Raw genomic sequence first — 23407 nt, forward strand, 5'->3', positions numbered from 1 at the left:
CACAATAATAGTGGGGGACTTTAACACCCCACTTTTATCAATGGACAGATCATCCAGACAGAAAATCAATAAGGAAACACAGGCCTTAAATGACATATAAAATGAGATGGACTTAACTGATATTTATAGGGCATTCCATTCAAAAGCAGCAGAATACACATTGAAGTGCATATGGAACATTCTCCAGGATTGATCACATGCTGGGCCACAAAGTGAGCCTCAGTAAATTTACGAAAACCGAAATCATCTCAAACATCTGTTCCAACTACAATGCTATGAGTTAGAAATCAACTACAAGAAAAAAACTGTAAAAACACAAACACGTGGAGGCTAAACAGTATGCTACTAAACAACCAACAGATCACTGAAAAAATCAAAGAGGAAATGAAAAAATACCTAGAGACAAACAAAAACAAAAGCACGATGATCCAAAACCTATGGGACACAGCAACAGCAGTTCTAAGAGGGAAGTTTATAGCAATACAATCTTACCTCAGGAAACAAGAAAAAACTCAAATAACAACCTAACCTTACAGCTAAAGCAATGAGAGAAAGAATAAACAAAACCCAAAGTTGTAGAAGAAAAGAAATCATAAAGATCAGAGAAAAAAATAAATAGAGACGAAGAAAAAAAGATCATTGAATCTAAAAGCTGGTGCTTTGAAAAGATAAAGAAAGTTGATAAACCTTTAGCCAGACTCATCAAGAAAAAAAGGGAGAGGGCTCAAATCCATAAAATTAGAAATGAAAAAGAAGTTACAGTGGACACCAGAGAAATACAAAGGATCATAAGAGAGTACTACAAGCAACTAACTATATGCCAATAAAATGGACAGCCTAGAAGAAATGGACAAATTCGTAGAAAGGTACAATCTCCCAAGTCTCAACCAGGAAGAAACAGAAAATATGAACAAACCAATCACAAGTTCTGAAATTGAAACTGTGATTTAAAAACTCCCAACAAACAAAAGTCCAGGACCAGATGGCTTCACAGGTGAATTCTATGAAACATTTACAGAAGAGTTAACCCCTACCCTGAAACTATTCCAAAAAATTGCAGAGGAAGGAACACTCCCCAAACTCATTTTATGAGGCCACCATCACCCTGATGCCAGAACCAGAGAAAGATAGTACAAAAAAAGGAAATTACAGACCAATATCATTGACGAACATAGATGCATAATCCTCAATAAAATACTAGCAAACTGAACTCAAATCCATTAAAAGAATCATGAACCATGATCATGTGGGATTTGTCCCAGGGATGCAAGGATTCTTCAGTATCTACAGATCAATCAGTGTGATACACCACATCAACAAATTAAAGAATAAAAACCATATGATCATCTCAATAGGTGCAGAAAAAGCTTTTGACAAAATTTAACACCATTTATGATAAAAAAAAACTCTCCAGAAAGTGAGCATAGAGAGAACCTACCTGAACACAATAAAGGCCAGATATGACAAACCCACAGCAAACATCATTCTCAATGGTGAAAAGTTTAAAGCATTTCCTGTAAGATCAGGAATGAGACAAGGATATCCACTGTCGCCACTTTTATTAACATAGTTTTGGAAGTCCCAGCAATCAGAGAAGAAAAAGAAATAAAAGGAATCCAAATTGGAAACGAAGAAGTAAAACTGTCACTGTTTGCAGATGACATGATTCTATACATCGAAAATCCTAAAGATGCTACCAGGAAACTACTAGAGCTCATCAGTGAATTTCGTAAAGTTGATACACAGTTGATACATAGTTAATACACAGAAATCTCTTGCATTGCTATACACAAATGATGAAAAATCAGAAAGGGAAATTAAAGAAACAGTCCCACTTACCATTGCATCAAAAAGAATAAAATACCTAGGAATAAACCTAGGAGGCAAAAGACCTGTACTCTAAAAACTGTAAGACACTGATGACATGAGAAATGAAAAAAAATAATAATTTGCCAAAGTTTAAAGGTGAGTTGATTTTACTGTACAATTTCCAAATCCATCTTTTGAAAAATCAGAAACCTGGACCTCTAGAGAACAGCAGTACAATAGTCTAAGTATCCTGACCAGTTGTTTTAGTTGAAAAGAACAAAAAATTGGTAAAAATATTTTTAAATATTTTAAATGCATCAATGAGCTGGAAATTAGTTATGATTAGTCCAAGAGGTAAAATACCATAGGAACCCAGAGAAGTAACCTGAGCATTGAGGCCAGCTGTAACTTTACAGATTTTGCTAAACTAGATGAAATTCAACTTCAGTTTTATGATCTGTTGGGTCATGGGAACAAAGCAAATCTCAGGGCTCACTGAAAACAGGTAGTCTATCTAAAGATCCCACAGATGTAACTGGGACCCCAGTGTACCAAACCTTCAGTGTATGGATGAAATAGAATATACCTACCTGGTCTTGCCCTCCTCTGACCTTTCCACCCAGAGGATTACAAGGGAAATGGCCTGTCTTGAACCTCAGCACTGAATGGAAGGAAAAGAAAAAAATTTCTCCAAGGCCTGGTAACTTCAAACTGGCCCTCCCTCTGTCTGTAGCCTGAATTCATATTACCTGGTTGGTCCTAAGACATCCAGCAAAGAAATTAGTTTACACTTGACCCAAGCTGAAGGTGGCACCAGTGATTGATGGAAACAGACACAAATCCTCTCTAGAAAAGAATCACCTTCAAAGTAGGTCTCAAATAAGTTCAGCAAATAAAGACCCAAGAGATATGAACCCACAGAGGCAAGAAATATGAAGCATACTCAGAAACAAGGCACCATGAGCAAGAGAGAAGCATGGAAACAAGGCAGCCAGTTTAGGTGCACAGAGGCTTCAGATATGGGAATTAGCAGAGACAGAATATAAAATAATATGTTTACTATGAGTTGAGAAACAAAAGAGAATTGAAAGAGTAAAAACCAAAGGAAGATAAAAATGGCTAACAAATTAGAAATGCACAATAAGGAATTTCTAGAAATGAAAATATAATCTCAAAGAGGAAAACTCCAATGGATGTGATGAAAAATAATACAAAGAAAAATTAAACGAACATGAGACTATATCTACAGAATCTCATCCAGAAAAAAGAGAGGCAGAATAACAGGAGTTCTGGAACAGGAATGCTAGGATGAGAATGTCTAATCTAAGTTTCAGCATGAAAAGAGAGAGAATGGAGCAAAAACAATTTTCGAAGACATATCAGCTGAGTGTTGTCCAGAAGTGATGAAAGACACAGAAGTACAAATTTAGAGAGTCAAAAAAAAAAAAAAAAAAACCTCAGGTAGAGTAAATAAAATGAAATCTACATCTAGGCATATCAAATGACATTTCAGAAAATCAAAAGCATCAGGAGAGACTAGAAGAAAAAAGAAGTTCTAGAATTGAAGTTAGACTGAGAGCTGACTTCTGAACCACAAGTGAGAACCAGATACAGAGGAATAATATCTTCAGTTCCTGACAGAAAATAACTGTCAGCACAGCATTCTGCATCCAGAGAAAATCCCTTTTACAAAAGAGGGCAAATTAAAAAATTACTCCAGAAAAAGAAAACTGAGGATTTGCCCCAGCAAACCCTCACTAAAAGAACATGTCAAAAACTTCCTTGATTTTAAGAAAAAAGGGAGGTGTATGATGACAGAAGGAATAAGTGGACAATACATAGATATAATATGTAAATAAACACTGAATAAACAACAATCTTCCCAGATGAAAAAACACAGAACCAAAGTACCTAACAGTACAGATAAATCAAAAATAGTATATTTGAACTGTTACATTTTAAAAGAAAATCCATTAAAGATTTAATATTGTTAAGGTACTGACTTTCCTCAGAATTGATCTATGGATTCACACAATCCCAATCAAATTCCCTACAGGCTTTTAAGACTTATATGGAAAAGGAAAACATCTAGAAGAGCTAAACCAATCTGTTTTCCTTTTGCAAAAGCTAAAGGAGTTGCTCTAGCTGATTCTGACTTCTTATAAAGTTATGGTAACCAAGACAGTCCGGTATTAGCATGAGGCTAGGCAAAGAGATAAATAGAGAGTTTAGAAATAGATCTGTATGTACATGGTTAATTGATTTTCAAGAAAAGCACCAGTGCTATTCAATAGGGAAAGGATTATTTATTCAATAAATGGTGCTGGAACAACTCAATAAACCTACTGGTAAAAAAGTGAACCTCAACTCTATTCTTAAAAACTAATCAAAATGGATCATAAATCTAAATGTAAAGCTAAAACTATAAAGCTTCTGGCAAAGACATGAGAGACTATCTTTGTAACCTTGGGGTAGGTGATGGTTTATTAGGGAAGGTACAGAAATACTAAACATAAAATATATGATAAATTGACATTCATCAAAAGACACTGTTTAAAAATGAGGTAAGTCATGGATTGGGAGAAAATACTTGATATAGATAGATATATAGATAGATTTCAGGTATATGTATACACACAGAGATATTTATATCTGAATTTTCTGAAAATATATCTGAAATTTCAGAGATATATACACACAAAATTTTTCACCTAGAATATACAGCAACTCAGTAACAAAAATACAAATAACCCAATTGTTAAAAAAAAAAAAAAAAAGTTGGACAAAAGATTTAAATAGATCCCTCCCAAAAGAATATCTTTGAATAGCCAATAAGCATGTGAAAAGCTGCTCGAGCTCATTAGTCATCAGGGAAGTGAAAACTGTAATGAAGAACCATTTTATAGCTACTGGAATAGTTTTAATTACATCAATATTGGTGCTAGGAATGTAAAATTGCACAACTACCTTGGAAAACAGTGTGTCAGTTTTCTTATTGTATTAGCCTACAGCAGCTTAAAAAACCAGACATTTGTTATCTCACAGTTTCTGTGGGTCAGAAATCTGGGTGCAATTTAGTGATGCCTCTCACTCAAGATCAATTATCAGGTTGCACTTAAGCTGTTGGCCAGGGCTGTGATCTTTTCAAATGCTTGTCTTGGGGAAGATCCGTTTATAAATGCACTCCAGTGGTTGTTGGCAAGACTCAGCTTCCTGTAGATTATTGGAATGAGGGCCTTAGTTCCTCATGGGCTAATGGGATCCCTCAGTTTCTCAGACATCTCCATAGGGCAGTTCCCAGCATGGCAGCTGGCATCCCTTTGAGTGAGGGAATGAGAGCAGGAACCCAAGATGGAAGCCACAGTCTTTTTAAAACCTAGTCTTGTGAGTGGCATCCTATCACTCTTGCAATGTTTTACTTGTGTAGAAGCAAGCCACTATATCCAGCCCACATCTAGGAGAGAGAATCACCTAAGAGCATGAATACCAGAAGTCAAGGGTCATTGAGGATTATTTTAGATACTGCCTTACCACATTTATTAAAGACACACCTATGCTACAACTTAGTAGTTCTATTCATAGCTACTTATTTTAGAGAAATGAAAACTTTATCCTCATAAAGACGTGTGCAAAATAGCCCCAAACTCAAAACAACCAAATATCTACCAACAGGAAACTGGACAAAGGGTACAAACGTGCAGTTATAAGCTGAATGAGTTCTGGAGAGCTAATGTACAGTGTGGTGGTGACTATAGTTAATAAATAATAATGTATTATATATTTGAAATGTGCTAAAAGAGTAGATCTTAAATGTTCTTACCACATGGAGGGTAAAGGTAAATATGTGAGGTGATGAACAGGTTAATTACCTTAATTTGGGGAATCATTTCACAGTGTATACATGTATCAAAACATCATGTTGTACACCTTAAATATATACAATGTTTATTTCTTAATAAAATTAAAGGATCTGTGCATTTCACTGTATGTAAATTTTTCCTCAGTAAAGAGTCATCTGAAATAAACAAGTAATCCAATTACATGAGAGACACATCTAAAATATAACCATACAGAATGGATGATAGTTAAAAGAGTAGAAAAATGCGTTCAAGGAAAATACAGAGTGAGAACAACTATACTAATAGGCAAAATGGATTTCAAGGCAAAAACATTATAAGAAATAGAATCATTATACACATTGATAAGAAAAGATAATAAGGAAGACAGAACAATTCTAAGCTGATATGTATTTAATAAAATACCTCTTTTAGTAACTGATAGATCAAACAGATATATATATAAATTTGAACAGAACAATTAAATATCTTGACTTAACAGACACACATAGAACATGGCACCAACAACTGCAGAACACACACTCTTTTCAGACAGGCATGAATATTTTAAAAATTGACATATACTGGGCCAAAAACCTAGCGTCAATTTTTAAATAATTGATTTTTTTAAAGAGAATGTTTTTTAACTATCATAATATTATCAGTTTGAAACTGATGAATAAAATATACACTAGAAATAAATCCTAGAAAATCTTACATATTTAGAAATTAAGGAAAATCCTTCTGTAAAACTTACCACAGGAGAAATTATGCTAAAATTACAAAACATTTACATCTATATTAATACTCCTTTGGGCTGCTGCCAAAAAAATACACGTCCTTAAATGAATATATTAACTAAGAAGGCAGAACATTTTAATTAACTAAGGTGGCAACACATTTTAGAACTTAGATTAGGATAATTCTGCAGTTGTTCTATTTAGAACAAAAGACAGGGAAAATTTAAGGACAAGAAATAAACATAACACAGGATTGACAAAAGTTAGCTCTTTGAAAAGATGAATAATTGACAGTACTGCTAAATAGGAAAAGAAGACATGAATAAAAATATTTGGAACAACAAAAGACATAACTACAAATGTTAGGGACATTTTTTTAAATGAAAATATTATGAAAAGCTTTTGCCAAGAAGTTTAAACCTTTCTATGAAATAGAAAAATACTAAGAAGACATAACTCACCAAAATCAACCTGAGAAGAAACATAAAACCTGTATGATCCTATAATTATTTTTTAAATGGAAATAAGGTGTCATTCCATGCCCAGGTTTATGAATGATTTAAATATTCAAGGAGTAAATAATTCTAATCTTTCATTAAAAATTCCAAAATATAGAAAACTGATAGAACCTGACAAATATATTGTAAGACAGAAAAATTACAGGATAAACTCACTTACGAACACAGGTGCAAAATCCTAAAAAAAATTAAGTTTCAGAAATTGATAGAAAAGATGATACGTAATGACAATGTTGAACTAATACCAAAAAATTTAGGAGTGGATTATTATTGGAAAATTAATATAATTCACCACATTAATATATTAAGGAGAAGTATATTATCCCAATATATGAAGAATAAAATGGTACTTGATAAAATTCATAGCAATGAATGATAGAAACTCTTAGCAAAATAAGAATAGAAGGGAACTCTGTCATCACAATAAAAAGTATTTTGGGAAAAAATAAAAACTGTAGAACGAAAGAATCTGAATGATAATTTTTTTTTTTTAGGGACAAAGGTGGGGTTTGTTTTTATCATAAAAGAAAAAAAAAAACTCCTAAGGAATCTTAACAAAGGAAGGGAATATTTCACACTCAGAGAATAGACACCAGGACACAAAATTACAAGTGTTTTTAGTCCAGACCTGTCCTCATCTCCTCCAACAGCAGAGATGGGAAGGAGACAGTTGAAGCAAACAGGCAATTCTGTAAAACAAAGACTTAGAAACCCTACAAATATGATTAACATCTAAACTTCTGTTTTGCTTAAAAAAAAAAATTTTTTTAATATATCAGAAGGCCTGCTTTAGTGACATGCTAGTCCCACCAGAAAATAACCCCAAAACCCCATGTCAGTAACATGCTCAAGTTGACCAGCCAACTCATATTTCCAAACCCCTGTGTGTGCAAGTACGTGTGTGTCTTTTAAACCAAAGCCCCAGGGTTCAGGTGACTGCTACCGCTATCAATTCAGGAAAAGGCAAGACTGCTGTTTCCTTACTTTTAGTCAACACTGTATTGGACCGTCCTAGACAGAACAGTATGAAAAGTAAAAGAAATAAAAAGTATAAGAAATCAAAAGACATAAAACTGTCAAAATAATTACTGCCTACCAAGAAAACCTAAATCAACCTGCGTACAAATTGTGAAAAATAAGATAATTTACCTAGGTGTTAACTATAAGATCAACATACCCAAAACAACAAACAAACAAAAACCTGAATCTCAATACAACAGGAAAAAGAAATAGGTGTAAGAGAAATACATTTTTACTGAAATACCATTTTCAATAGCCACAAGAGAGATGCTGAATCCACATGGAGAAGACTAACTTTTTTGAAATACATCCAAGAAAACATAACAAACTAGTGACAGGTGCAATGATCATGAAGTGAACATAAATCCAATCAAAATTCCAACAGGTCTTCCTTCAGTTGAAACTTCAGTTGATTCTGACATTTATTTGGAAGACCAAGAATAGCTAGGACAGTCTGGAAAAACAAGGCAAGAGAACTTGCCTTATGAAATGTAAAGAATTTAAAAGTCATAGTAAGCTAAAATATTTAATTAATTATTGTCACAGGGATAGATGAATAGAATAACGAAACAGACTAGAAAACCCTGAAAGAGGCCCATAAGTGTATGGAAACATCATTTATGACAGAGCTAAATATGGGCTTTTCAATATATGATGTTGAGATCCTTCATCTGCATCTGTTTTGACCCCAACCTCAGACTACACACAAAAGTGAATACCCATGAATTAGAGACTTAGAAAAAGCAAAACATAAAAGTTTTAAAAACAATATTGAAGAACTTTATGGTTTCAGTGTAAGGAAGGATTTCTCAGACAAGACACAGAAAGCACAAACCCTAGAGGAAAAGATAATAAATTTGTTGACATTAAAATATAAAACTTTTTCACCCCAAAATGCTAAGCATAGAGTGAAAAGATAAACTACAGCCTCAAAAAAAGAAATTATCAATACATAGAACTGCTAAACAATTATTTTTCAGAATATATAAAGCATGACTATAATTCATACATACAAAATCAAAAAAAAAAAAAATGAAAAGAGACAAAAGACATTTCACTGAAGAAGAATCCCAAATGGCTTACCAACAAATGAAAAGAGCCTTAACTCCATTACTCATCTGGGAAATGCAAATTTAAAAGACAGTAGCATCCCATTTCACACTCACTTCATAATAAACAATATCAAATGCTAGCAAGAAAGCAGAAAAAAACAGAACTCTATACATTACTAGTGGGAAAGTAACAAAGCTGTAGATAAGCATACCTTAGGAGCTAGCAATTCCACTCTTCACCTATGTGTCCTAAAGAAAATTTACAAGTGAACACCAGGGTCCACATACAAGAATGTGCAGAGATGACTTCGTAGAAACAAAAACTTGGTATCAAGCCAAATGTCCAACAAAAGGATGGACAAAGAAATCATGATGTGTGATAACCTCAGGGGAACAGAATAAATTACAGCTGTGCTACAGCATGGATGCATCTCAGGAACAGAATGTTGAGGCCAAAAATAAGTAAGTCACTAAAGAATACATAAGTGGAATTATTCTGTGCATAAAGCTCAAAAACACATGGTAGTAAACAATTTATCATTTAAGGAGGCAAATGTAGTAATATAATATTATAAAGAAAAGCAAGAAGACAGTAAACAAAATTCATAGTAGTAGTTACTCTTGAGAGAAGGAAATGGTCAGGATTAGGAAGAGCTCAGGGAATTACAAAGGTAAGAATTTTCTTTTTTTTAAAAAAAAGGATGGGGCTTCCCTGGTGGCGCAGTGGTTGAGAGTCTGCCTGCCGATGCAGGGGACATGGGTTCGTGCCCTGGTCTGGGAAGATCCCACATGCCGCCGAGCGGCTGGGCCCGTGAGCCATGGCCGCTGAGCCTGCGCGTCCGGAACCTGTGCTCCGCAACGAGAGAGGCTGCAACAGTGAGAGGCCCGCGTACCGCAAAAAAAAAAAAAAAAAGGATGGTGACTATACAAGATTCATGTCAATGTCATCCTTTATAACATATTTCTATTTAGAGAAATCTTTTGCATCAATTCCAAAAATGTAATGATTTGGAATAAAATGTTTTTTCATCAGAAGCCCTGGCAGTAATCGGCCAGGTTAGAATCGCAGCTACCTCCTGTCCAGAGCATCTCCATCACTTGCCATATATGACTGTGCAGAGCCTCGTTTTCCTTATAGCTTTCTTATGGGTCACTCACTGACATCACCTTTCCAGTCTTTGTGGGCATCTGATATGACGACGTTGTTTTAGAGCAGTGGTTCTCAAAGTGTGGTCCCCAAACTAGCAGCTTCAGCATCACCTGTGACTTGTCACAAGTGCAGGCATTCAGGCAACACCCTTAACCTACTGTATCAAACTCAGGGGTGGAGCCCGGCAACCTAAGTTTTAACAAGCCCTCCAGGGGATTCTGCTGCTCCTGTTTGAGAACCCCTGTTCTGGAGGGCATGGCCCAGCCTTGGACCTCCTTTCCTAGACTTTCTTCCATTCTCAGATCCTTCAGTCCTCCCAGACTGGAGTCGCGTGTGCTCCTAACGGGAGCAGTATTCATTTCCAAGAGCCAGCAGGACCCTCCATTGTCACCAGCGCCCCCCAAATCAGGAGGAAGCCTCCCTCCATGTTCCTTGCTCAACACTATCTAAGCGGTGGTGTTTTGGTTGTTCATCTATGGTCAGAAATTGACTGGCATCACTGCAAGAGTGCTTTGTCTGCTCTTTGCAGGCCCCACAGGGCTCTTGTAGGAGCTTTTTTTTTTTTTTTTTTTACAGTGGAAAGATTTAGCATGTGAACAAACTATTAAGTCTGCCTGAAGGACAAAGGGCGTTAAGATGAGGTATGAAACACAAAGCCAGTTACCGTTTTGTCCCTGCTGCCAGGAAATTCTCATTCCTACCTTATCTTAGCCTCTCACACTGGGAGACAGTTTCAGAGTAGCCCCCTTCCTTGTCATCCTGGTACTTCCAAGGCTGTGAGAGGGGAAAAGGCAGCAGTCATTTCTGAGTCCACTTCTCTGGCCTGGGAGCCCTCCTGCTGATTTCAAAGCCCATGGGAGGCGGCAAGGATAGAGTGAATTCATATGACTGAAATGCCAACACTCTATCTGATAAAGTTCTCCCAGCTCCAAACTTTTTTTTTCTATTTTGAGTTTTTCCCTCTCAACTATCTTTTTGTATGAATCATCCACTTTGAAGGCTACATACCAAGTATGAACACATTCACCATATCCTGAATTTGATGTCACTGATGTCAACCTTTTCAGTAAGTTATGAGGACTGTTGTAGGGAAGGAAGTATGTCTCACGGAGCCATATGTAGTACTTACCCTTATTTATGGAGGCTAGTTTTGGAAATACAAGTGCATATTCCATGAAGATAGATTTGACATTTAATTACGAAGAATGGCGTGAAGATATGAGAGACAGGAAAGGCGGCCAGTTTTTCTGGAAGTGATACGGAATACTGGACCACATGCTTGGGTTTGAATCTTAGTTTTGGCCTTTTACTAGGCGTGCAACCCTGAGCAAGTCATTTACCTTAGCGTCCTTGCTTGTACAATCAGGACTGAAGGAGTGCCAAAGGCATAGGATTTTTGTGGGGATTAAATGAGAGAACACATATAAGGCACGTTCCACAGTGACCATCACCTCGTGAGTATTCAGTAAAGCATAGCTGATGTTTATGGAAAGAAATAAGACTAACAAAATAGGTCAGATCAAGCTCTAAATGGGCAAATAAGTCCAAGAGTTCCTATCTTTTCTTAGAAATGTGTGAAGGTTTTGATAAGAGAAGTGACATGTTCAAAACTGACTTCAGGTGTGTGTGAAGTACACACACCTGACTTCACTTTGTGTCAAGTACACTAGGGGAAAAAAAGGAAGAATTAGAGACAAAACTTGGGAGGTTTCAACAGTCCAGGTTAGAGATGAACTAATGTATTAAGTAGGGAGAAGTCGTGAGTTAAAAACTGCGTTAACTGATGCAGTGAGGGAGGGAGAGAGGGAGGGAAGAAGGGGAACAGAGAAGATGGCGTGAGGGCTCTCCCCTGGGGAAGGTGGAGGATGGCAGTGCCCTGGAGAAGAGGGTGAACAAATGTGGAAGAGAGCTGGCAGTACTGTCAGAAGGGAAGCTTATGCCGTGAGGGGAAAGGTCTCAATAGCAGTGAAAACAGAAGGTGTTAAACAACACTAGGATAAGGGGTGTGAGTCAGCCAGACCTTATAGGAGAGAAGCAAAGAAAATGGCGGAAAACCATCTTCAGATTTTAGACGTGAGCTATAGGAAGAGCTTGATGCGTTGGATTAAGGTCCTAGACAAGGCTGTGCTGCACAGACATCATTCCCTGCCACTCTAGCAACAAGACCCCCTTCCTCGAGCTGACGTTATAGTGAGAAAAACCACAGGCAAAGGAAGTCAACCACAGTTCGAGGTAGAACCACACCCGGCTCAGCACCCGCTTGGTGAAGGTCTTGTGAGGATGAGATGGTAGGATAGGGGATTTTTGCCACACACAAAGGGGTGAGGTCCGAATGGAAAGAAGGAGTGAAAGAGAAGCTCAAGCCAATCCTTTGCTTAGGACTAGACACCTGTTGTTTCTCTTTTAGACTCTGGATGAGCCACGGCAGGGGGAGCACAAAAATCAGTGGAGAAGCCTGCTCTCTGAAGCACACCTCAGGGACCCAGACCTGGGAAGTGGGGAAGAGCCCTGCCTTGGCACCTGTGGAATGTAGCTTGGGATGGCTCAGGGTGGCGCCCCACAGTTCGCCTTGCTCTGCCCGCCACTTACTGATGCCCGTGAGGGTGTGTCCTACCCGTGGGGGCTGGTAGAAGCAGAACATGGAGTCCGCAGTTGGCAGAGAAGATGATGTTCCTTTTAAACACGTTCAAAGTGTCTGAAAGTTAGGAGTGGAGAAATAAAATGCAGAAAATCGGTCTGATTTAGAGTGGCTTGGTGGCCACTCCTGAGGTCCATGCTTCCTAAGTTGGGATACTTTCTTTATAACAGAGAAGGGGATCTTCATTCAGTTCAATTTGGTGATAGTATTAAAATCTGGACTATTTAGAGGATGGTTGGGTTTTAGTTCATATTTTTTGCATAAAACAAGTTAGGCAAAAATCTTTCTGTGAAGCATTATCCTCTTTTGCCCTAATAATTAGCATAGAATGTGGCTGATTCTCCTTCTCTCAACTTACTTAATTTACATACAATAAAATTCACTCTTGGGAGGTATAATTATGTAAGTTTGCATAAACACACGGAGGCACCTAACCACCACTGCAGTCAAGATACAGAACAGTTCTATCACCAGAAAACATCTATTCTTCATGCTGTCCCTCTGTAGTCAAATCACTCCCCTCTAACTTATCTGTTCTAAGTTTTCTTTTGACAATTGCCTATTTGAGTAAGGCCTGAGATTTCTTTACGATTTCTTTACGATAACGACAGTAACAGCAGTAATAGTAATATTTAACACATATTAATTATACATTTCCAATGTGCCAGGCACCATTTGAAGCACTTTAGAGATGAAGAAACTGAGGCTTTGAGAAATTTTGGAAAAGAGAGGAGGGAAGAAGGACTTGCCCAAGGTCATACAGTGGCAGCCCCATGGTTTGAGTTAGCCATGTCCAACTCCTAGGTCTATTTTCTTTTTTTTTTTTTTTTTTCTGCTGTACGTGGGCTTCTCACCATTGTGGTCTCTCCCGTTGCGGAGCACAGGCTCCAGACACGCAGGCTCAGCGGCCCTGGCTCACAGGCCCAGCCGCTCCGCAGCATGTGGGATCTTCCCGGACCGGGGCACGAACCCGTGTCCCCTGCATCGGCAGGCGGACTCTCAACCACTGCGCCACCAGGGAAGCCCCCTAGGTCTATTTTCTTAACCTCTATCCAGTTCTGCTTCCAGGAAGACAAAGAAAGTAGGGCGACATGGAAAGAATATCTGCTAATTTCAGGAAGCTCAGTTTAGACCTGAGATTGCCTTACTCTAGAAATAAACAGAACTTATGTAAGAATTTGGTTAATCATGCTAATGAAGCAATAATTGACTGGGTGCAAGATAGAATGAAGCCAGGATCCTAGAACACCTTCCGTACAATCTTTGTGATATGCAGTGAAGATAAAGCCCAGATACGTTATGTCCACCCTCATAAAGTTGATCAGGCATGCAAAGCTAGAATTCCTTGACCAGATGCTGAAATGTTGTCTCCATGCTCAGAGCACCAACTTCCTCCTAACTTTACTAAAACAGTGAAATGGGATCTTTGATCTTAGTCTTGTGCATATTTCAGGTTGGAGTCCCCCACCCGGTCTCTGGTGATGGAGGCCCCAAAAGGAGTAGAAATAAATGCAGAAGCTGGCAACATGGAAGCCACCTGCAGAACAGAGCTGAGACTGGAGTCCAAAGATGGAGAGGTAAGCATGAGAGGAACAGAAGCCCAGAGAGACACAGCTCCAACGACCCAATGTTTCCTAAGACGCATCACTCCCTTTGCCTCTGAAGTTTATCCTACAGTGTAATGATCCTACAGTGTGACAGCAGAAAGTGCCAATCGGAAGGTTTTATTTCTGGAACAAATATGTTGAACGGCACGATTAGAAGCCAAACCCACAACACATAAAAGTTATAATTCATTATCCGTAAAAGTGCTGAGGTAATAGTATGTATCGCAAGAACAGAATTATAAGGACATCTGTAAAAATGAATGCTATTTCCAAACTCTCTCATCACCTTAAAGTAAGATTTAGTTGGCTGGTATAATTAAACTGCATATCACACACATCTATTTAAAGAGGAACTTAGTTACTGGTAGACATTTTTTTTTTTTTTTTGCGGTGTGCAGGCCTCTCACTGTTGTGGCCTCTCCTGCTGCGGAGCACAGGCTCCGGACACGCAGGCTCAGCGGCCATGGCTCACGGGCCCAGCCGCTCCGCGGCATGTGGGATCTTCCCAGACCGGGGCACGAACCTGCGTCCCCTGCATCAGCAGGTGGACTCTCAACCACTGCGCCACCAGGGAAGCCCTGGTAGACATTTTTAAGTGTACATTGTATGTTTCTACTTTCACTGAAAATGGAAAAGTCAGATCCAACAGCTATCCCAAATAAGAACAAGCCAAACTTAACTAGGCAGCAAGAGGCTAAGAGATGAGAGACTGCACACATTCATTCTCTTAGCCCAACACAGTCCCGCCTTGGTGAACAGAATAGCTGTTCGTGCTTTTGCAAGCAAGGTAAGCCAAACCCCCAAAGAAAATATGATTCGAATGCAAACTTTTGAAAGTGGCTTTATCGTGTTCATAAGTGATTTTTTCTACTTAAGATTTTATTTAAAAGAGAAAAAATGTGTTTTTAAAGCAAAACGCTATTCCACCTTCCATATCTACTTACAGGTTATCAGTCTCCACCTGCCTCTGTATACCAAGCCTGCCTTTTGATTGGTTTGGCATGTGCTATATTTGTTTTAAAAGAGCTAGTCAGATAGAGCTTTCAGTTATCGAAAGTGTCTCTGTAGACAGCTGCAGACTCCAAACCCCATACATTTAGAAGTAGCGACTACATCACAGATACAGTTGAACAGCTATCAGAATGTGGACCCTGGAGGAATCAGTTATAATCTTGACCATCATTTAAGACTGGAAGTACTGCATATTCTTGAAGGCCCACCGTGCACATAGATGTATTTAGGGTCTGAGAAGTCCCATACTAAAGAAAATTGTTACCCCGTCATTTCCAAGTTTACTTCACTCTAGGAATCCCTTCACGTTCTACATGATACACTTTTACGAAATGCTAATATATACATGACGTTGCCAGTGCAACGCTGTCTGGCTAGAATACAAGCTTCTGGGAGGGTAGAGACTTTATCTGTCTTGTTCATCCCTGAATTCCCAGTGCCAACAATTCTAAACACATAGTAGGTGCTCGTTTGATTTCAACTGAACATTCATCCCCTGTTTCGGAATGTCAAGAGGATAAATGACAGGCTCTAACTCTTCCTTCCTGTCTCTTCTCTTTAGATTAAGTTAGATGCTGCGAAAATCAAACTACCTAGACTGCCTCATGGATCCTACACGCCCACAGGAACAAGGCAGAAGGTCTTCGAGATCTGCGTCTGCGCCAATGGGAGATTATTCCTGTCCCAGGCAGGAACCGGTTCCACTTGTCAGATAAACACGAGTGTCTGCCTGTGAGAGACGATGCATAGTGGACATTGTTGGCAGCATCCAGGCCTTTTTCGGCTTTAGACCCTGGCTGCCAGCTATTTTTACTAGAACACAGAAAGCCTATCAAAGACCTTTTGTGTGTGTGTGTGTGTGTGTGTGTGTGTGTGTGTGTGTGAGTTTGCGTGTGTGGGTGATATAAATATATATAAATATATATAAATAAATATATATATCCTCTGTATAAAATGAGGTTTCAGTACAAAAGGAACCATGGGTGACCCTGTGATATCCACTGTCATTGCCATCCCAACCCCACCACATACATGATAAAATCAAAACACTAATTCGGGCCCCATATTCCCCAGACCCTGCAGAATCACACAGTGTATCGACACTTAGTGAATATTCGCTACACGTGTGAGTAACAGCCTGTCTTTTCCTCTAGTGTCATTACAAGGCAGTGATGGCGGGAATTTGCAAGTCACACCCAAGGGCTGAGACCCTTGTAGTAAAAGCAGACACTTTATTAGCTTTTGTGCAGCTGGCCAACTTCCCCCCCTTCAAGTCAGGGGTGGGGCAGTGCCGTAGAAGTCAGACAGAGGAACTCAACATGGCTGTGCTACTTTTGCATCCAAATGTATTGGGCTCTTGTGGTTGGATGAACTAGGAGGATGGATTTTAGCAAAGTTTGAAAGGCTCACCCAACTCCTGTGAGCTTATGACTTCCTTCAAACTCACGTATTATCCCACAGTCAAAACAGGAGCTGTGAGTCAGCACAAAATAGGAAAACAGTTGCTCCTCAGTCGGCTAGAAGCTCCTCGATGGCCTGACAGACTAAGAATAAATGGGCAATAGGTCTCTGTTTGAAGTGAAAAAATGGCTCAAAATCTGTTACATCCTCACTCCTGTTGACTTTATCCAACAGACTGCTACCCAAAATGATCACGTCAATCCAGATCTTTAAGAGTGGAACCCCTACCCCCAAGAGAAGCTATTGGGAGACGGAAATCAAAGAGTGGCGAAGGAAACCAAATTATTTTAAAATATGTTTCTGGGGACTGGTAGGTAATTTAGAGGCATGTGTTTCATTTCTAAAAGTATGCACAAACTCTCTGCCTTCAATCTTCTTATATATTTGTTCAGTATTGGGATATTCATTTTCCTAAGTTGACCATTGTCTTCTCTAAGAACAGTGACCCAAGAATCACAGATCTAAAGTACCACATGCCCCCAGAAATGCTCGCTGAAAATTAATATAGACTGAGTCAAGTGTCTTTATTAGAATCACTGTGTCGCCGGGGGGCCCAACGGTACCCACTGCCCCGTATGCGGAAGCAGCTCCCTAATTCCCGCCATCAGCTACCTCCCATCACCCCACTTTCATCATCGTGCTCCAGGGTCACCCTGGCCAGCTCTTGTGCTGGGACAGGGGATTACACTATCTCTGTTCAAAGAGGGGGATACGTGCCTATGCCTTACGACAATGCACTCAGCAAGGAGAAGCACATCCAATATTTATCTTGTGTTACCTGTAGTTTATTTTGAGTGATTGGAGGGGAAGGGTTTCACAATGACTGGGCATCTCAACAGCTAGTAGGCAAACCAAGTGGCTGACAGATGTGGACGCCCAGGGGCCTGGAAGGGAGACGTAACTGCTTTCGACCATCCTGGATGCCACTTGGCAAGCAGTAGCCCCACAGTCCTAAACGAAGTCATATTTGTAGGCCTGAATGGCATCTGTTTGTTGTTGTTTTTTTTTTCCTCAACAGGGTTCTGCTTTTTCTTACTTCACAAGCAGTGGGGAGATGTGCTATAGGAAATGAATAAGAGGTTTGGTATTTTTGAGATGACACTCAAGCATCGGGCTGAGTTTTGCACGTGTGGAAGGTAAAAGCAAGCTGTGTGTTCCTTAGTCACTTAGAAGTGGGGGGAGGAGGGATGGTTCCAGCCTGACCAGTGGCCCTGCTGGCTCCCGGACCCCAGGGTCCCTCCAGTCACTCCTGCCTAATATCCGTACAGAAGAATTGGGTTGCTCGAAGGTGAGACCGTAAGATTGCTTAGTGTGCAGCACCAGGGTCTATAAAGGAAAACCATAAAGAGATATGCAATTGCTCTGGCTCAGTAGTATTTATATCCTGTAGGATCACACCGCCAGAATCTGCATGTACCACACCCAGAGTTTTTCCAAGCCAGGAAAGGCCCTCCTTGGCGTCTGGGAGCATCTACCCCATATCTTTCAGATCAACAGTAGTACCTATAAGGTCCTTTGTGGCTAAGTACCTGAAGACAGAGGTTTTTGTTTGTTTGTTCTGTTTGTTTGTTTTTTAAGCAGACAGACCGTCTTTGCATTTTGTCATCTCAAGTACATATTCTAAGGATGACAAAGAAACGGAAGGTTCCCTGAACCTCTTTCATCTAATTTTGTTCTAATCGTTAAATGAAAGTCTGAGATCAGCACCTTGGAAATTTTATGCCAATAAAAAAGACTGGTGTGATGCCACTTGCAAAAATTAATCCTGAATATACTCAGATCACAAATAGAATAAAATCAATAGCAACCACGAATAGAAATCAAGCACCTCTGGGGACAGACATGATAGAAAATTCTGATTTTCATTTGTGCTAAGTGACTACGGTCTATCAGGTAATGAGCAGGCAGTTTGGCGTGGATTAAATTATGTATTTCAGTTCAGACTTTAGAATTCAGTAATTGCATATTAAGTCCTTCAATGTACATTTTTTTTCTCCCAACTTCCTCCAACTAGAATACCTGTCCATGGTCATGAGAAAAAGTTTTACCTGAATTCTGGAAAAAAAAATCTCTTTTACATTAAAGTCTGATACCTTTAATTTATAAAACTGAGATCCTTTCTAATCTTATATACAATATCTTCTAGAAAATCACATCTCTCAGTATATTAAGCAGTGGGTGGCATAACAAAGAGTTTACATGAATTTTCAATATTCTAGAAGTTCCAGTACGTTAATATTCTTCAGAAAAGTTTTATAAATTAAAAGTTGATCTCCAAATATGTTTAGCACCTACTTCTACTGGATATCTGCTCAATAAGTTGTTAAAGTTTAGTCTTAAGAGATTTTCAAAAGCCCTTTTGGTGACATCAGTCCAGGTGGAAACTTGATACAAAGCTGTATCTTTCTGTTACCCAAGAGACAGAGCCTATAAACTTGAATTGGCTTTTAACTTGCTTTAGGTCGGTTTTCCCTTGGATCATTTCCATTGTATATCCAGCACCATAGACCAAAGATTGCTTGAGGCTTGACTCTAGCACAGGGGTCAACAAACTCCGGTCCCGAAACCACATGGGACTCATCACCTGATTTTGTGAATAAAGTTTGATTATAACACAGCCACATCCGTCCACTCACTTGTTATGTATGGCTGATTGCATACTGGACCAGCAGGGTTGAATATCTGTGCCAGAGACCTCTTGGCCCACAAAACATAAAATGGTTACTAATTGGTTCTTTAGTAAAAGTTTGCTGACTCCTGACATAGAGGTCATTTGTAGCCTCATTTGTGTTGGACACAGCAGGAGAGAAAGCAGCACTACATTTCCATGCACGCTTGGGAATATAAATATGTGTTTATAGAAAAGATGGTCCGCCTTACACTGCATGTAAAAGAGATCCACTTGTCTGAGAAACACAGGCTCACAGGATTCTTGCAAACAGGGAAGACGGAATTAGGGAAGGGTTTAGTGGAAGAGGAAAGCTGTGATCCTCCAAAAGGTTCTTCCTAGAACCCTTCATATATAAATATAAGGGGTTCCTTCAGTCAGCATCACTGTGTGACAAGAAGTGAAGCAGGGGCCCTTTGATTTAGATTCTCTTTCCTGAAGAGACTATTTCTGCAATCTCCGCCTAGAGGTTTTCATCTCACCTTCCCATATTCCAGAAAGATGCCCAATCCATGGTCCCCTGAAGAATATTTTTGACTTAACCTATCTTTTTGGCATCCATCACCTCGGTTATTCACACCCACCGAGGACTCGCTTTCCTACAACCACATCAGGCCTGAAGGGCTGGTGGGACCAACAAATAATTAGAAATATTCAAAGGAACATCTGAAAATATGTAGGACAGAGAAATGTAGAATTATTTCATGAATCTGTTGCTGGGATTTGTGGAGGGCGGGGACCAGATTAATGCCAGTTTGATGTTGTTTCCAAGGATCTGGGTCTTTGTTCTTTGGCGTAGGAGATTTACAAAAAAAAAAAAAAAAAAAGATCTATGTTGAATTCCAGCATCACTGCCTCTGTGTGGTAAGGCAGGTTCCTACGAGAGATTTGTCCCTTCACTCAGCATCCCTATTGCTAATCCAAAGCTTTATACTCATATTTAATATTGTTAAAATAGCATCAGTTATGAATGATTCTTTGTAAGTATGAGTATTCCTGTTAGGGAGGAAAGGTGTTTTTTTTTTTTTTTTTTTTAAATAAAAATACCATTTACCAGACCCTAATCAGCATTAGTTAAAGGAGTCCTTGAGCATTTTATCTGTATTCAACTAAAAGAGGATCAAATTGGCCTTTCACAGGAACAGCTACATGACAGTGTCTTGCATTTGTTTATTTTAGGCAAAAGGTAGCCTGATGTTTAGACCAAGGAGGTAAATACCCATCTAAGCACTTGATCCTTATTTTTTAAGGCTCTCTGAAAGGTGAGAATCTAAGTTGAGTTGTAAACAAAACCACTTTCCTCTCTTTCCTCTGCTCCAGGAAATCTTAGGCACAAAAAGGATAACACAGCAGTTCCTGGAATGATACATTTGCATGGCGCCCCAGTAGCAGGGGCGGAAAAGTCATAATAAAAGAAACAACCATAGGAAACAGGCCTTTTATCTCAAAGATGAAATGTCTTTCTTTTGGTCTTTCATCACTTTCTCCTCCTTGGAAGGCTCCCCTAGTCCCAACGTATTTCCATTAAAGTAGTCAAAGCTGGGGCTTCCCTGGTGGCGCAGTGGTTGAGAATCTGCCTGCTAATGCAGGGGACACGGGTTCGAGCCCTGGTCTGGAGGGTCCCACATGCCGTGGAGCAACTGGGCCTGTGAGCCACCACTACTGAGCCTGAGCGTCTGGAGCCTGTGCTCCGCAACAAGAGAGGCCGCGATAGTGAGAGGCCCGCGCACCGCCATGAAGAGTGGCCCCCACTTGCCACAACTAGAGAAAGCCCTCACACAGAAACGAAGACCCAACACAGCCAAAAGTAAATAAATAAATAATTTAATTTAAAAAAAAAAAGTCAAAGCTACTGCACTGGGATGTCAGATGCATCTCTTTCTTTGTGGTAATCAGAATTTAACATTACACAGTTGCCTCTGAATTTCTCATTCACAAAGCCAGACCACTGATAAGAGATAAAGCACTCTGAAGCCGCTGCTTCAGCCGGCAAGGCACACCGCATGCATTAGCACTTTCAAAAGCAATGTGATTTCTGTGGTTCTTAAAAGCTTTCTTCATAATAGAGTCCTTGAAATTTCTCAAGACAGGTCTGAATGGCAAAGGGAAAAGAATTAGTTGTGGGAGGTCCTCCTTTGAGCATTGTTAGAGCACAAGGATAAAAGAAAACATCCCATGTGGGGTGACCCATGCTCCATGGGCTAGTTTCTTTGGTTTTATCCCCCCCCTTTCTTTTATAGATACTAACAGAGTAGGAAGTTAGCATCTTCCCTTGAAAAAACAAGAGCTGACAGGAGGTGTGATGTCGGAACAGCATTAACGATGTTATTAAACCCATCAGTAAACAGTCTCAAACACACCGACAACAATGCTGTCTCCTTAACTTCTGCCCAACAAGTAGTGATATCAGTTCCACTTCCGTGAGGTTTGCAACCGAACAGAGGAATAGTTGCTATAGGCAAGAAGTATTTTTAGAGTCCAAATCCAGCTGTCGCAATGGGAAACCAGAATAGTGTTCCAAAATGCCTCATGAGGCGTTTGGACACCCTCACTAGGGACTGAAGGGATTTGCTTCATCGCTGAGCATCAGCTAAGGTCAGATAAATAAAACGAGCATGAGGCTGCCCTCTTTGGGAGAAGAGAGAAGGAAACATCTGTCTTACATAAAATCTACTCTGCACTCCTAGACTCGCCTAGTAGTCCCACTTCTTCCACTGTCTTTGCAGCCTACTTCTACATTTGGGTTATTTTGGTGAAATCAGAGAGAGCTCCGATTTTCTAAATCCCAAGCAGATCCGTGAGGTTACACAGCAGCAGTAGAGCAGAGGACTGTCTGAGGGCAGGAAGGTGATATTCGTTGACAAAGAAGACATGGGTGCTTCTTTAGTCCCCATAGTCATATAATTCGTGAGGTCCTAACATTTTGGGGGTCATAGGTTCTTTTGAGAATCTGAGCAAAGTTCTGAAACTTCTCCTCAAAAAGAATCACACCCATGAATTTTGCATAAGGTCGAAGAGGTCTCCTTGGACGCAAAGCCTCCACGAAGACATGGCAAGAGTTGGATTCTATTTCTCCAATTATAATATTTTATTCACTAATATTCATTGAGCACTTACTGTGTACTAGCCACTGTGCTAAGTGTTTTATACACAGTCACTTATTTCATCCTCAGAACAATCCTTTGAGTTAGATTCCATGATGGTTCCAATCTACAGATGTGGAAACTGAGGCTTAGAAAGGCTGCGAAACTTACTCAAAGCCACTAGCTAGAAAAAGGCAGAGCTGGAATGCAGGTCTAACTCCAGGCCACTGTGCTGTGAAGTCACCAACGTGTCAAACTATTTTTCGAGCTGTTAAGAAGTGTCTCCTACCAGTTTTTAGAAGAGTCCTTCTTGGGTGGATCAGGCTATAAAACTTTGATCTCCCTTCTTTCTATCGTTTCTCATCTGTGACAGCATATAGTACTGAAAGAGAGTTACCTACGGTGAAAATATAGAAGATCTGCCTGAGTAATAGAATCTGGAACCAAAAAAAAAAAAAAAGTTTGGTCTATGATTCTTGTTAAGTAAATCAGGCTTCTTGTCCTTACAAATTTGAAGATGCCTGGGCTGTCAGCCTTACATTTAAGAGAAAACTTTAATACTCAGTGATCTATAGTTGCGGCTAAACAAATCAGCATTTCTGCTCACATACCTCTCCTTCCACTATACCTCACTTCGAGAGACAAATGTCTTATTTTAAGTGAGGTCTTTGATACCATTTGGTTATTATTCTTCCCTACTTTTAGTTGTGGCAAGACTCCAGGAAAGAATCAAATAAATAGAAAGGAACTCGATCATCCCTATTTCCCTACAAGAAAATAAGACTAGAAAGAATTCAATTAGCATTAGGCATTC

General features: G+C 39.4%; 1 protein-coding gene across 3 annotated transcripts in view; it reads left to right on the top strand.

Annotated features, from left to right (window-relative positions):
- SGCD (sarcoglycan delta) overlaps window positions 1-18192 on the top strand; it is a 410168-nt gene extending 391976 nt beyond the window's left edge. For all 3 annotated transcript variants that reach the window (XM_082652258.1, XM_082652259.1, XM_082652260.1), the window contains 2 exons: window positions 14217-14340; window positions 15944-18192. In XM_082652258.1, coding sequence (XP_082508384.1) covers window positions 14217-14340; window positions 15944-16117 — 298 coding nt within the window. In that variant the 3' untranslated portion in view covers window positions 16118-18192. The remainder of the gene's footprint in view (window positions 1-14216; window positions 14341-15943) is intronic.
- Window positions 18193-23407: the final 5215 nt, after the last annotated feature.

Source organism: Grampus griseus, assembly GCF_964374135.1.
Source record: "Grampus griseus genome assembly, chromosome: 3".
NCBI lineage: Eukaryota > Metazoa > Chordata > Mammalia > Artiodactyla > Delphinidae > Grampus > Grampus griseus.